General features: G+C 41.7%; 1 protein-coding gene across 3 annotated transcripts in view; it reads left to right on the top strand.

Moving 5' to 3' along the window:
* The window catches only part of GANAB (glucosidase II alpha subunit), a 76,153-nt gene that overhangs the window by 40,891 nt on the left and 18,772 nt on the right, over positions 1–16,490 (top strand). For all 3 annotated transcript variants that reach the window (XM_085895873.1, XM_085895871.1, XM_085895872.1), the window contains 6 exons: positions 3,251–3,404; positions 3,485–3,720; positions 3,849–3,975; positions 4,175–4,254; positions 8,862–9,005; positions 9,238–9,334. In XM_085895873.1, coding sequence (XP_085751999.1) covers positions 3,251–3,404; positions 3,485–3,720; positions 3,849–3,975; positions 4,175–4,254; positions 8,862–9,005; positions 9,238–9,334 — 838 coding nt within the window. The remainder of the gene's footprint in view (positions 1–3,250; positions 3,405–3,484; positions 3,721–3,848; positions 3,976–4,174; positions 4,255–8,861; positions 9,006–9,237; positions 9,335–16,490) is intronic.

The following is a 16,490-nucleotide window of genomic DNA, read 5'->3' as shown; positions in this document are numbered from 1 at the left end:
TGACGAGGAGGATCTTCAAGCTTTTTTCCTGTGTTCCGATCGCGCTGCACCCTTATTCACCCTGTCTCGGGGGGGGGGGGCTCCGCCCTCCCCGCTCTCCCTCACTGGACGGTTTTGGCGCGCATAATCGCTCGTCGCCCTGTCACTGGCCAAAACGAGCGGCAAGTCCGTCGATTGGCCCGGGGGCGTGGTGACGTCACGCGGACCGCCTTTCTCACCGTCGCGGGGTCTGATTGGCTGAGCGGCGGCCACCCCATCCGTAGCACGCTGATTGTTCGAGGGCCGCTGCGAGGCTCCTCCTTGAACTCCGCCCACCATGGCGTCGGCGTGAGGAAGCGAGGTGAAGGTGAGGGTGATGCTGGCGTTGTTGTAGTTTTGCGGATTTAAAAATAAAAGAAAACCCTGACTATCAAAGTAACTCACAGCGCATGTACATTTAATTCCCCATTAGACACGGGACAGGGACCCTAACTAAAAACACATACTTACCGATATAACTGTTCTATAGGACCTGTATGTTGAGTGCTCACGGCTTCCAGATTCGCAACAGTATTACCTGTGCCAGGATTGTATGGAAAGTGGGAATTTCCTCTGCAGGTGTGTTCCGGATTCCATCCGAAAAACGGGTAAAGAGAAGGATTTGTGCAAAATAGGTTCCCATTTGCTTGACGATGATCAGCTGGCCGACTCATCAGGATCATTGCAAGGCGAGGGTGACATGTTCCTGGAGTGTATCCTGATGGTGGACAAGATGTGGTGCATTCGTTTGATCTTCAGTTCAACAGGCAAGGGATAAATGGCGATCACCACAGTCACCAAGCGATAGATTGCTCATCACAGCCAGTAAGCACTGAAGGTGATGCACGTATCATGTGCTGAAGTCTTGTGTATGACCATCCTGAGCAATTTTATTTATTTATTTATTTATTTTACTTCCTTCATTCCACCTTGAATCCAAATGCTCTCAGACATCCTTTTGACCATATGTTTTTTTTTTACTTGCATTGTGAAAGCGTGGCACTAAATAAAAGTCTGGGAAGAGCAATTAAAGCTTCCTGTCTGGAATTGCTATGGTGAAGGCAAAATCTGCATTTTCCAACATGAATGAGTCACCTGCCACAGGGCCAAACAGGTGAATGCTATCAAGGTGATTTCAATAGTTTTACAACTTTTATGTCATGGTGTACTTCCCCCCCCCCCTTTATTACATATACACATCATTTGTAATTGACTGATCCATTCCCCCATGACATATGCATTATAATGACATATGCATCCTGTCGTGACCTGAAAACAAGCATGAGCTCATCTTGAATAAGGAATGATGGAACATTGCAGGTAGAAAATTGGCTTAAAAGAAGCCAAAGTCCATGATTGAGCTGCAAACTTGTTCAATGTGGATGTCTATATATCGAGGAAATTACAGTCAAACACATCCAAATAAAATCTCATATCTGCCCAGAAGGTGCAAAGATGTCATCTTTGCCATAGGAGGTCTAGAGAAGGACAAATGTATTGTTGCATCTTGTCTCCATCGCCTGGTTTCAAATCCGGCAGGTCACGTCAAAGCAACCGCAATAGTCGACTGTTTCAAAGACGCTTCACTTGTCTGGATCTACTTTGGCCAAGCAACACAAGACTCGTGATGGGGTCTTCTATGCAGTGTGTAGACCGCAACCAATTATCCCCTTAACGGGTCTCTTGAACCACCAGATGAAGCAGCCACCACAGCCATAATTCACCCCAAGGCCAAATATATACATATACATATACATCTACATAGAGGCATCCACTTATCTTGGTGACATAAGTACGTATTTAATAAACAAGAAATGTCACGTGGGAAGGAAACAGAAGGAAGCAATGCACATATGTAATATAAACACCAAAATCCCTTTACCAACTGCCCAATACGTGCCTACGATGCCAACGAACGAATGAGAACGTTAATTATCCTAATGTCCTTCAGGCCATCTGATACACCACGTGAGATAGACAAAAGTGGGTAAGTAGAAGACTGAAGAGAGTTGGAGGGCAGAGCTGAAGTCAGGTCAGACTACTTCGGTGTGGAATGGGGCCGCCGCAGCTTGGCTGCTAAGGAAATGAGGGGGGGGCTGGGTGTACCTCAGGCATGGTAACGGATGAAGTTCACTGCTCTCATTGAGCTGATTCCACGAGTCCTCTCTGTTTCCACCTGCGCACCGCCTTTATAGCCCCTGTCCATCACCCATGATGCATTGTGACCCTCTCCTCTCACTCACCATTGGACCGACGACCCGTTTGATGGGTGGTGGACCGCCCATCTCCCAGCTGTCACTCTGGCGGTCCCCCCCCCTATGGTCTTGAACTGTTTGAGGCATCAGGTTTACAACAAGATAGTGCCTCAAGGCATAGTGAAGCACGATAGACACACAAATGACAGATTCCAAATGGTAAAACTTCAATAATTGGGGTCAAATGGGTTGATGATTTTAGAAGTACACGATGGGGAAAGGGGACAATATCTAACTCAGACATATACACGACGTATATCTAATATCACAATTGATTACTTTACGTTTATGGTAGACATTAATTCCAAGGAAATAACTGCTTTATTTTACACATTATTCACCCTTAGGAGCTATTTCCACATCATCACTCTTGGTTGTGAAGCACATTGTTGTTTCTGTAACACGGTCATTTGGATTGCTTCAATATGCCTCTCCATGGAAAATGACCTTGAGTATCATCGAATGAGTTAAAACGTTTCATCTGTCTTTCATGTTCTCCAAAATCGATCACCACCCACCCAAACCTCCCAGTCCCCACCTTCCCTCCCCCCATAAAATACTTTGACAATGATCTTCTTGAAGTTGCAGCTAGCACTGAATGAAGTGATGAAATCATTTTCTTTTTCCACCAAAATATATCACAAAAATAATCTGTTTGGGGAGGAGTGATGGATGCGTGTACTGGAACCACCAACAATGAGTGAAATCATCCACTGATGTCCTAATAATTTGTATACAAGTGCACTGAATCACCTTGTCTTAAAAAAATATCCTTATGGTGAGGATTAAAATGGCCTTGTACTTGGAGTGGCTGCTACGTTTGAGCTATGTCAGGTTTACCTTCTTGTTTACCTGACTTCACCCCCCCCCCACCCAACCTCTTTGCCAGTACCTTGACCCGTGATATGTTTATTTGGCTCCTTCTCCCTTCGGATCCTATCCCCCCGCCCCCCCCCTGTATTCTTCCCCACCACCAGACTGTGTTTGGGAAGATGCTGGATTTTGTGCGTAGTGCAAATGAAGGGCCGCAGATGGATGTACGTTGGATGTCGGAGAGTGGAATCGTAGATGCCTTCCTGCTCCTCGGCCCTTTGCCGACTGATGTGTTCCGCCAGTACGCCGCGCTTGCCGGTCGGTGTCTCTTGTGCCTAAAACACTTTGCATCATCCTTTGCGCATGTGGTCCTGCCTTAACAGCCATGCCATGTGTAGGAACGCAGGCCTTGCCACCGCTGTTTGCCCTGGCGTACCACCAGTCACGCTGGAATTACAACGACGAGGATGATGTGCTTGCTGTCGATGCGGGATTTGACAAGCACAACCTGCCGATGGATGTGATCTGGCTGGATATCGAGCATACGGATGGGAAACGCTATTTCACTTGGGATTCGAACAAGTTTCCCAACCCTGCAGACATGCAGAACCACATTGCTGGGAAGAGGAGGAAGGTTAGGATTTGCTTTTTCAGCCAATATGGCTAAACAATCCCATCACCTTTCTCCCTCTTGCTTTTGACATGCTGTTGTGCTCGAGTAAAAAAGGATGTGTTCCTGCTTTGATCCTATGTTCCACACAGATGGTAACCATTGTAGATCCACATTTGAAGGTGGATTCCAGTTACAGTGTGTACAACGAAGCATATTCACGGGGCTACCTGGTGAAAAATAAAGGTGGCGGAGACTACGAGGGCTGGTGTTGGCCAGGTGTGTTTACCTGCAATTTTCAATGATCGATGCAGTGTCCATTCGATAAATGTGATAGTCTGGGTCATCTTTTGGGTTCTGTCATGTTTTTGGTTCATTGTAAACTTTTTTTTCATACTTATTGGGAGTATATTATTTGTTTTTCTCATTCTGTCCTCTCCTTTCTCAAACACTTCCAACCCCTCCACACTTCTTCCAGGCTCTGCGGCTTACCTGGACTTCCTCAATCCTGAGGTTCGAGACTGGTATGCCAGCAAGTTCGCCTATGACAGTTACCTGGTAAAGCAGTCTGCTTCTCATGTATTTTGAATGGTAATCGGAGCTATTTTGCAAAATTTATTTTGTAAATGAATGGGATTGATATTTATCAATCAAAAAATGTTGTTTTTTTCGTTGTTAAATAGTGTTAAGAGCATATTCCAGTTTCGTAGCTTTGGTGAAAAATTGAGACAGACCGATTAAAGCACCACACTTGGCACAGTTACTCTGAATGTCATACTATACGGAAGCGATCCCAATAGGGGTACCTGACCTGGGTGGCCTCCTTCTCATGAAAATGCAAAATGGCTGTCCAAATGTCCGCCAAAAGCAAATGTTCAGATCTATGCTTACATTTGAGCTTACATCTTCGATGAAGTATGTTCAGATATATATATATATATATATATATATATATATATATACATATATATATATATATATATATATATATATATATATATATATATATATATATATATACATATATATTCAACGAAAGAAGCATGCTATGACATGATGTCATCGTCATGTCATAGTCAGAATGCTGACTGATAATGAAACACAAGAAATAATAAATTCATTTAATAATGAATTTAAAGTTCTTGGCTGCAAACTGGTGTTTGGTGATCCTGACTGGTGATCAGCGGGGCAGAGACAATGTGCTCGGTGTTCATGTGGCAGGTGACACTTGTTGCTGACATGTCGTGCAGCAATTGCTGTGATGGGACTCGATCTGTGCCCTGCTACCTCATCAAGTTAGGGGGTTCAATTCAATAATAAATAAATAAATAATTACATATATATATATATATATATATATATATATATATATATATATATATATATATATATATATATATATATATATATATATATATATATATATATTGTTACGAATTCTGGCCCGCCTGGCGTGCGATCGGCCGCGTACCTCTAATGGCAGCCGCATCGCCCACCGGACAGACAATTCAGTCGTGACCCTCCTGGAACTACCGCCAGGAGCCAGTCACGGGTGGGGGTTTAACCTCACCACAACCCAGTCCGTATTCTACCCGCGTGAAATAGGGTGAATTGCCGAATGTCGATATACCTAAATACCCACGCGGGTAACCTACCGAGGGGTTGCACCACACGGCAGGTCGGCTTAGGACACGAACCGCTTAAGCGGTTTGTTCCGTGCTGCAGGGATAACCGAGCGGTGTTATCGCCGACCTCGACGGTTCAGTGATTCTTCTTTACTCGGTTGTTCAAAACCCACTACTAATTATTCCACGATGCAAGATGGCATTTTCAATCGGGGAAAGAAGACGCAACGAACAAGATACATTTCACACAAGGACATTTATTATACAGCACATATTACACACACAACACAAGCAAGGCAGTAATGCAATGTACAGGCAAGAAACAATACAACCGACTATAATTATTAGCAATGTACAGGCACTTACATAGGTTTACTTATAGGGACACTGTGCCACACACACACACACACACACACACACACACACACACACACACACACACACACACACACACACACACACACACACACACACACACACACACACACACACACACACACACACACACACACACACACACACACGATTAGACCTCCCTTTAGTGGTCGTCCAGTCTCTCTCCCACGACCGTCAGCATGGTCGCGCCTGGTTCCGGCCTCCCACGCGGCCGGCGAACCCTCTGCTGCACCCCTCGTCTGGACGCGCAGGTCCACCAGACAGCCGGCACTGCTGCGCCTCCCGTCTGCGTCTCCACCAACAGGCTGCTCGAGAGAGAGAGAGAGAGAGAGAGAGAGAGAGAGAGAGAGAGAGAGAGAGAGAGAGAGAGAGAGAGAGAGAGAGAGAGAGAGAGAGAGAGAGAGAGAGAGAGAGAGAGAGAGAGAGAGAGAGAGAGAGAGAGAGAGAGAGAGAGAGAGAGAGAGAGCGCGCTGCACCGAGAATAAGGAGGGGCAGAGAGGGCTTCCGGACCAGAGAGAGAGAAGCCCAAAACGAAGAGAGCGAGGCTCGTCGCTGTCCGCCTTAAATAACTCTGGGCTCCGCCCTTCGCTCCGCCCCGTTTCTGGCTCCACCTCCCTTCGCGAAGCTTCCCGAAAAGGGGGCGTTCCTCACTCCCGACCACGTCGCACCGCGCATCCACCAATCGCGAGCGAGCTCCTCGCCGCTTCTCGTGCCAGCTTTGGCGCCGGAAAACTCGCGCGTTGCTGCAGTTCTTTCACTGGGCCTTCGTTCGACGTTTTCGGATGGTTTTTGCGGTGTAAACGGTCGTAGCGTGCTCTGTTGGTCCAAAATAACGATAGTGAAAGAAAAACGGCTATCTCAAAGGGTCGCAGCCCGGTGAACACGAAGAATGCTCTTTAAACAACGGTGGGGACCTATCTACACATAAACTTAGCGTCATAACTGAGCTGGGGACCTTTATGGTGTATTGCGAATTTCCACAGCCGTAGCAATATATATATATATATATATATATATATATATATATATATATATATATATATATATATATATATATATATATATATATATATATATATATATATATACATATATATATATATTTATATGTATATGTATGAAGAGCCTGGTGTTGGCGCAGTGGTTAGGGCAGCGGCTTGGGATCCAAAAGGTCCTGAGTTCAAGCCCCGTTGGGCCACTGAATTAATACACCAGGGGGTTGACTCAGCATGTCATCATTCCTAGGTCGGCGAAGTGAGTACCAGTGTACTGGGCTGGTGTATACCCCGGTTAAAATAGGTGTACCATATCCCTGTGTCGTAAGAGGCGACCAGGGTTGCGTCAGGAAGGGCATCCGGCGTAAAACATGTGCCAAATCACTATGCGGATCATACGGATGATCCGCTGTGGCGACCCCTAACGGGAGCAGCCGAAAGAAGAAGAAGATATGTATATGTATGACTAATACATGTGAATGTGTGTGTGTGTGTGTGTCAGTGTATCTCCTCCATAACTGCAAAACCATAAAACCGAGCATCCTAAAACTTTTCATGCATACGAAGAAAACTCCAAGGGAAGTGAAGAGTGAAAATTGGGTGTTTGGGTTAATTAAAACACCCCTTTTGAAGATGATTAACGGCCTTATTTAATAATATCCTTCATCAGGCGATGCTCGGCCACCTCGCTCTCTGGGGTCTTAAGGCGTTTCCTGCTTATCCTCGCTTGGGTCTGAAGCCTCCATGTTTTTTGGCCTGCTCAACCATGCCTTGACTTGGAACAGGCTGCAACGGTTTCTAAATGATAGTCTTTTTTTCACTTTCCTCACTCATATTATTTAATGCCTGTTCATCATAGCTATGAATCGCTGTATACATCTCTTTTGTAAGTACTATAGTTTTCAAATTAAGAGCTTGGAGCGATTTCATGCATTATATGATTATTTTCCACGATCTACTCTCATGGACAAATTAAAGTACATCATCGAAATATTATTTCGGTTTTGAGGATCGGATATTGTCCGGACTAAATAAGTGTTGGAATCTGTTGTGAAATCTGACAATTTTAAGAAATAACTAGTCTTTTTACTAAGCTGATATACCGATTTACTTTATGCAAGCAAGGTCATGTTCCCTCCTCCAATAATACACAAGAAAGTGTGAAATTTCTAAAGCATTAAACTTATCTTTTTCTCATGTTTGGAGAATTATATTGAGTCAACAAAAAATGTGGGAACATTCCAAATTTAATCAGCTTCATTGAGCTATTTGATTTAATGCATTCACTGCGAGACCTCATGCCCTGTACCCCAAAGGAACTGTCTATCCATAGCATCTGCCAGATCTGTGTATATTTTCGGAGGTTTCATGAAGTGCTCTACAGGGAATCAAAGCAAATCTGGTCAAAGAAAAAACAAAACAAAAAAAACGTTTTAACGTTTGCGCGGACCCCAAACCAATGTACCATGTGACACGTGCACAGACGAGCAGGCAAGATTGCGAATTATCTGCAATGCTTATTTCATGGGCGACTGAACTTTGCGTTGTCCTTGTTGTTGTTCTGCATTAAGCTGCAACTATTTTGTGGATAAAGTCATTATTTGAATGAATTCATTTTATTTCATTCACTGCTGCGTACGCGATGAAGATGAGCTTTAAAGTTAAAGGGATCACCTATTGATTGATGCTCCCAGTGTCTTACAATAATGCATCACGTGACAATTCAAAATGGCCATCAAAACTCGCGATGATAGGTCGTTTGTTGCCATTACAATCTCATTGGTATGAATTTGACATTATCCACTCTTGTTTTGCCAATGATGACAACAAAGTAGAATGGCACTCGGTAGAGTGCCTACCTCCACCAAGCTGACCAGTTTACGTTTTGTATCGTACTGATAGGCCGGATCTGGATCCGGACCTGAACCATAATTGAATTGGCTTGTTCTTGTCAACTAACCAACTCATCCACCTAGTTTTGACGGAACTTGGCCACAACTTTTTGAAATATTGTGCTATACTATATATAGTTTTTGGCCCGATTTCTCAATGGTGAAGAATCTCATATCCAGATCCGTTTCTTCACACAGCAGTTCAATCGTACACTTACTAGCCATTAATCCCATTGCATCTTCTTTCGTGGATTCAGGGCTCCACAGACATTCTGTTTACCTGGAATGATATGAATGAACCATCAGTTTTTAATGGACCTGAGGTTACCTTGCACAAGGATGCACTTCACCATGGTGGTTGGGAGCACCGTGATGTTCACAACCTTTATGGATTCTATCAGGTACAACATTTGTCTGTGTTTCGACCTCATTGCCTTTCCCTTGCTCTCCATGTTGTTGTGAAGGGAAAACTGTCATTATCAAAGTGCTTTTGTTTGGCTGCCAAGAAAATACATGATTTGCTTTTTAAAAATTTAACCATCCCAACTTACCTCACCCCTCCCCCCAATCCCCCCCCCAACCCAACCAACCTCACCCCACCCCCCCCCATTCGCACATTACCCAATACTGCAGCAATGGGGAACTGTGGGTGGCCAACTCAGACGGTCTGGTGGAAATGAGCGACCATTTGTACTTGCACGTGCCTTCTTCGCTGGTTCACAGCGATTTGGTAAGATCTGGTGGTCAAGCATCCATTGCACACTAATTGAGTGCATTTTTATACCACTGCTGTCGAAGGCGTGGGAGGTACTTTGTTTTTTTGGTTGTGTGTCCGGCTGTCCTTTCATGCTTTTCTCTGTGATCAATTTTTTTTTTTAATTATGGTGATAACTGATGGGATTTTTTTTTACCAAACTTGGTACAAAGCTGTATTATGATGTAAAGATTAAATTATTCTATTTTGGCTTCAAAATGTCAAAGGTCATGTGAGCTTTCGCTGAAAGCACATTTTAGTAACTGCGATAACTTGTGAATCGCTGAAGGGATTATATTTTACCAAATTTAGCACAACTATGGACTGTAATACAAAGATGACTTAATTAAAATTTGGGTTCAAAAGGTCAATGGCTGATGGTTAAGTGCCCTTTAATTGAAAATCGGTGTTCTGCAATAACTTATGAACCACTTGAGAGATTTCAATCATACTTGGCAAACGTATGAATTGTAATACAAATCTGAATTTATTAAGTTTAAGTTTTAGATTAAATAGGTCAAAGGTCATATCCCCTTTGAAAACCATTTTTCAGACCATACCTCGAGTTAGAAGCATCTGATGTTTTTTCTCTTCTACTTATGTCTTTTCTAACACTCTCTCAAGGGACCTTGAATTGAAATCAAACGTAACAGTGGGTTGACGTCTGATGTGGGTCGAGGGATATCCATTGACACATTCACATCAATTTCCACTTACTTGTGTTTTTTATGTTTTCTTTGTTTCTGTACTGACTTAGGAACACAGTTGTAAATTGTTGCTTTTCATTAAGAGTGAATTTTTATAAGATAGGCCAAAACGGTAACATTTGAACATTGATGTCTTCAGATATTTTTCAAATTTTTATCCTAGGTTGTGTGTGGTCTAAAACTCGGAAAGCCAAATTTTTGATGTGATTGACCCATTCCCTGCCGTTTGGGCCACACCCAAAATTTGGAGATTTTGACACCCTTGAAATTTTTTTCCATTTTCAAAGTTAATTATTTAGAATAATCATCAGTTGCCCAAGGAAATTCCTTCACAAACTTATTTTATGGTTTGGGTACTGAAATATTTTGAACAAAAATCTTTGGGATCTGGATGGTTATGGAGAGTGGTGCCACCTATAATCTCTTTCGGCATTCACTTCAGACTTTCTCTGGCCATATTTTTAATAACCATCAAGGTCCCATGGATTTTATTAGTACATAAGATAGGACAAGTACTGTACTATCCTAGGAAAGTAAAATATTCATGGGATCTTGGTGGTTATGGCAGTAAAGGGGGTCTCAAGACCACTTCGGACTATACGAAGCCCGTTTTTGAGCCACGCCCACTCCCATAACCATCCTGATATTTTGAAACTAATATTATCAAATGAAAGTTCCATATCTATACTAACAAAACCAATAGTAAAATCCATGGGAACTTTTAAAAACAAAGAATAAAACGGGTCCAAAGTTGCCTTGTTTGACAGATAATGTACAGTACATATCGATGTACATATAATGTACAGGTATATGTACATGACATGTACATGGTCTGCCTCTGTCACCAATTTCAATCACTTGCTACAGAAGTCCACTGTATTCCATTGCTGATTCAAGAGTGAAGTACTTTCACTAAATGTCTTATCTGTTTTTGGGCCATCCATCCTAAAAATCTGTTTGTTTCCTTTAACCCCATGCTTTTTTGAATGTGGCCGAGATAGGTAGAAAAATGTTTTCTCGATGTGAATCTTTTATTTTCCTGAAAGGGTTGAAGAAAATCCATGAAATATTTAGATAAAATTTATGTAACTTTTTGGGTCGGATGGTTTATACGAAACGCAGTATTTTTAGGATGATCCATGGGAATCTGTTCACATTTTTTCAATGCTGAACGTTTGATGTACGCCTTGGCATCTTCATAATCTTTCTTTTGGAAGATCAGCTGGCATTGATTGTTGATAACCGTTGGTGGATGCATCTTGCACAGAACTGTTGAAATTGGGTGTTCTTCAATCTCTGGTGTACTGGGCCAAATTAATAATTCCTTTTCACACAAATGAAGGAATGAAACCTTGACAGCCTCTCCATTCTCCAGAATTCATTGATGCTATACTGGTCAGCGAGTGAGCTCTTCTTCGCAGAAATGGGCTGCAAATACCATGATTTCCATTTTAGAAAATGCACGATCTATATGCCATGGCTGAGTGATGTCCCCTGAAACAAAAAGATGCATTTTCTGTTGAGCAAAAGTATGTGTTTGGAGAAGTGGGCCTAAACTTTTATTGGTGCATGAATAAAAGGATTTTTTTCCATAAGATTTTATTTAGCCTATGTTTTTTCAGAATGGACTGAACATGAACAGCAGGAAGCAATGTTCAAATCACCCCATTTTTAGGTCATCTCTACCGAAATGACCTAATAAAGCCGGACCAAATGTCCGTCCGTACGTCCGTCAACAATTTTTCTTTCCAATCTTGATGAAACTTAGTATGTGGGGAGAGGTCGATGAGTGTTGCACAACGATATAACTTTTGTCCGGGTTCAAGGTCAGGGACGAGGTCACGAGGTCACGTAAGTTATAAAAATCGCCATTTTCAAAACCTATCTAGTCTGCCATTCTACAAGATATTCAGCAACTGTTTATTGATTATGATGGTAAAAAATATTATCTTGTATCTAACTGGACAGATTTTTGAATTTCCTTCCCGTTTGATCATCACGTGATCTGGAAGATGGCCAAAAACGCCGATGCGATTCGCAAACAAGGAAGGAAGGAGAAATGAAATATAAATATAAAACACATTTTTAGCCTTTTATATTTATACATTTTCCGCCGAAGGTGCAAAAGTTTCAAAACCCGAAATGTAAACGTCGGCATTTATTTTCAAAATATAATTTCGTGCGCGTGCGCCAAAATGCCGAGTCATCTTTAACCAAGCTGTGCAGTAGAACTGCGCAGTAGTCCAGTCATGGCGTCTGAGCAGTGGCCAGCGTGGTTCAGATTGACTGTGGTTTCTGGGGCGAAGGTGATTGTTAAGAAGTATGTCGGCGGTAAAAATTCAAATGACTGTATTGGTGATTTAATCACGCAACATCTTGACAACGAATATTCTGGCCAAACGATTGCATCAATTCAGTGCATCAGCAGGGATAATTCGCATGCTCCTCTCGATCGTGCCGATATCTAACATAATCACCGGCGGACATAGGGCTGCAGGCTGTGGGGCGAGGCCACGGATCCTGGATGAGGGGATAAGCGATAAATTATGCAACATGCTTCGGGCTTTCTGATTAATATATCAATGAGTACATTCCATAATTAATGAATTAATAATTAATGAATCTGGCATACAAAATGTTTTTTCATACCTGACATGTTACTTTGTGCAGTGTCATGAAACTTCTGTGGAATTAATAATTAATGAATTTGCTAGCTCTAACGATTTTTCAAACCTCAATATCTCTATAAATACTTGACCAATTTTCGTTCCGAAAGTTGCATTATAATCAGTGAAGAATAATCTACAGGGTTATCATAATCTCTGAGAGCTAAGCCTATTTTTTTAGTTTTTTTTCTACAACCGGAAGTGAAATGTCCCCAGAGAGTGGACGGACCGGAAAACCACGTATTGCACTTACTGGTGATTCTGCTGTGTTAATCCGGGTACTAAATTAACAATACATGTTTATTAATTATGTCATTAGTAGTATTATCCTAGTGTATCTCTGTGAACTATTTCAATCTAAACGGTTAGTTTGGACTGTTTCGTGGTTACCTGAACTGAACATGGAGAACTTGTGGTCTTATAGAGATGACCGTCACCCCCACATGGGGGTAATTTTTCTACTGGCTTTCATTCAACAAACCAAAATATAAATAAATCAACTAAACATGAACTAGACTCAGCCATTCTATCCCTGACACCATGGCATTAGTATGACCTACATTCATAATGCCTAATGATAGAACTATGCTGATTTCACATTGGAACAGACAGTAAACACATGGTATCTTGGATTGAATTGATGTTGGATTTAAAAACTGCTAATCCCAGATAACCTTTGACCTATTTATAAGCAGACAAATGTGGGAAATTGTAACTTACCAGGTATGATATATAAGGATTGGGGGGATATAAATTCAGCTTACTTTTTTTACATGTTCTTTCATCTTGCCAAGACAAATAAAAGGAAATTACAAATGGCATGATGGGAAAAAGTCATGTAAGGCGGCAAATACAAATGAAAGAAATCACCTTCCATCTCATAATTACGTGGTTTCAAGATAAAGAATGTATACAAAAGACAAAATTTGCTCAAAACAGCATTTATTTCATAATACATACATATTTTACAGTTTCAAATAGAATCAGCAATGGAATATAGTGGACTTCTGTAGCAAGTGATGGAAATTGGTGATAGAGGCAGACCATGTACATGTTGTGTACATATACCTGTACATTATATGTACATCGCTATGTACATTATCTGTCAAACAAGGGAACTTGAACTCAAACAAGGGAACTTATATTCTTTGTTTTTAAAAGGTCCCATGGATTTTACTATTGGTTTTGTTAGTGTAGATATGGAACTTTCAATTGATAATATTAGTTTCAAAATATTAGGATGGTTATGGGAGTGGGTGTGGCTCGAAAAAGGGCATCGTATAGCCCAAAGTGGTCTTGAGACCCCTGTACTGCCATAACCACCAAGGTCCCATGAATGTTTTACTTTCAGAGGACAGTACAGTACTTGTACTATCTTATCCACTCATAAAATCCATGGGACCTTGATGGTTATTAAAAATATGGCCAGAGTAAGTCTGAAGTGAATGTTTGCCGAAAGGGATTATAGGTGGCACCACTCTCCATAACCATCCAGATCCCATAGATTTTTGTACAAAATATTTTTGTACCCAAACCATATAATAAGTTTGTAAAGGAATTTCCTTGGGCAACTGATGATTATTCTAGATAATTCACTTTGAAAATGGAAAAAGAATTTCAAGGGTGCCAAAATCTCCAAACTTTGGGTGTGGCCCAAACGGCGAGGAATAGGTCAATCACATCAAAAATTTGGCTTTCTGAGTTTTAGACCACACACAACCTAGGATAAAAATTTGAAAAATATCTGAAGACATCAATGTTCATGGGTGGGCCTATCTTATAAAAAAAATCACTCTTAAGTGAGGGTATTGGTGAACTGGTATGTTTGAAAGATTCGCTGGATGAAAAAGTATGTAATTTGTGTCGATTTTACGACCAGTCCAAACACTCCGATCGTCAGATTTACATAGAACTTTATGGAGATCGACTTCAGAATTTCCGTGACATTTTCTCAGGATTGATAATGCCTTGAGTAATCCAAGTTTCTCGAGGCCATTGTCCACATTCATCATAGTGGGGATCAATGCAGTCCTCAATCTGATCTATGCCATTGCCAGGTGCTTGTTTGTACCAGGAGCTGGTTTGCGTCTGTTTCCCATGAAATAACTTTCCTCTTTGACTTCCCTTCCCTGGTTTCTTTCTGATTCCACTCTTCACAACTCTGTACCACTTCAAATCGATCCACTGTTTGAACCGTTCACTTGATAGCAGTTTCTAAGCCGATCAACCACTTCCTTCATTAATTTCTCTCTTCTACAATGGAATTATTTCCAAAAATAATCTTACTGTGCGACTTGTTTTTGCTTGGCTCTTACTTTATGACAACTTAGGTAAGTTAATGATTCGGAAAGAACATTGTTGTTGTTTGCCAGTATTATGTAGATGTTGATGCCTCATGGGGTATTACATGTCCACATTTACCTCCCTCTTTTGCATAAAAGGTTATTATATTGTTACAGCCGCAGGTCCATTCCAGTTACCCCTTACCCAGTTTGAGTTCCGCGGGTCATGTCAAAACAACCACAACTGCTAGCGAAGGCCACAGCCCTGAGCAACTTCCCGGGTCTGTTTGCCACCATACACTATTCGTTGGGATTGTGGGATTAATACGGGGGAGCGCCGATGAGCACCCCATGACCTAATTTGGCCGAGTAAACTGTTGGGTCACGAGTGTAGTCTGAGGCAGTTTGAACCACTTTATCATCAAACTACAACTACCCTTAACCACCAAACGAAGCAGCCAGAACAAGCGCAATCCACCCCAAGACCAGGTATATTTAATAACAAGCAAATGCTCGGGGGAAGGATTACATGAAGCAAAACAGTGCAAATGCATATGTAATAAATTAACACCCTTTACCCTTTACTCGATATGTGCCCTCGAACAAATCAAACAATTGGCAGATTCCTTAATTATTCTAATGACCTCTCCACAAAATGCTGTTCTCTTGAAGGTTATGCTTTGTGAGAGTCTAACACACCACCCGACAGCCACGTGAGTAACAAATTTTTCACGTGCCCCCTGTGGTTCTTTCAATACCATTAAAAACGGCACCTGATCATTCCTGCCTGGCCTGAGCTGCAATGCTTTGGTGTACTTTTTAAAAGAAACATAAAGGATAGAAACAGAGGAAAAAGAACATAAAGCCTAGCCAAATGTATGGTGGAGGGGTGAAGGCGTGAGGGAGGGGTGGGGGGGGCTGGGTCGAGAGTGAAGCATATCTCAGCATTATAGCAACGCATATCTCACCTCACAATTAATTATGTTATGGTTATTCTCAACAAATATTAAGGAGTTAACTGTGTTGTACTAATCATTTATTAACCCATAAGAGTCATTCCAACAACACTTGTGTAAGAAGGGTTATTTCATTATTTGTGACTGAAGGAAGAAGCCAAGGCCAACTCTACTCTTGGATTACTGACTTCCTCCACTCTCGTAGACAATGTGTGGCTCTCAACGGAACCCTTTCATTTCCTCTCCCTGTCGAGGCTTGAGTACCTCAAGGCAGTGTTCTCGACCCCATATTATTCCTAATCTTTATCAACTCGTATGTGCCCGTAAAAAATAAAATAATAATAATAATAATAAATAAATAAACCACACAGGCCGTTTCTTCGCTCTCACGTGCCCGTGCATGCGTGACCCGGAAGTTCGATATTATTCGCAGTTACGATTATTCGCAATTTATTTTTAATACCCAATTATTCAATTAGCGCCAACGTATTTTACCTTTTCGCAATGTTGTGGCAAGGAAA

Source organism: Eptatretus burgeri, chromosome 9 (assembly GCF_056783735.1).
Source record: "Eptatretus burgeri isolate ZD-2024b chromosome 9, Ebu_testis_v1, whole genome shotgun sequence".
NCBI lineage: Eukaryota > Metazoa > Chordata > Myxini > Myxiniformes > Myxinidae > Eptatretus > Eptatretus burgeri.
The sequence above is the reverse complement of the archived record's forward strand: the minus strand, read 5'-3'. Positions and strand labels throughout refer to the sequence as shown.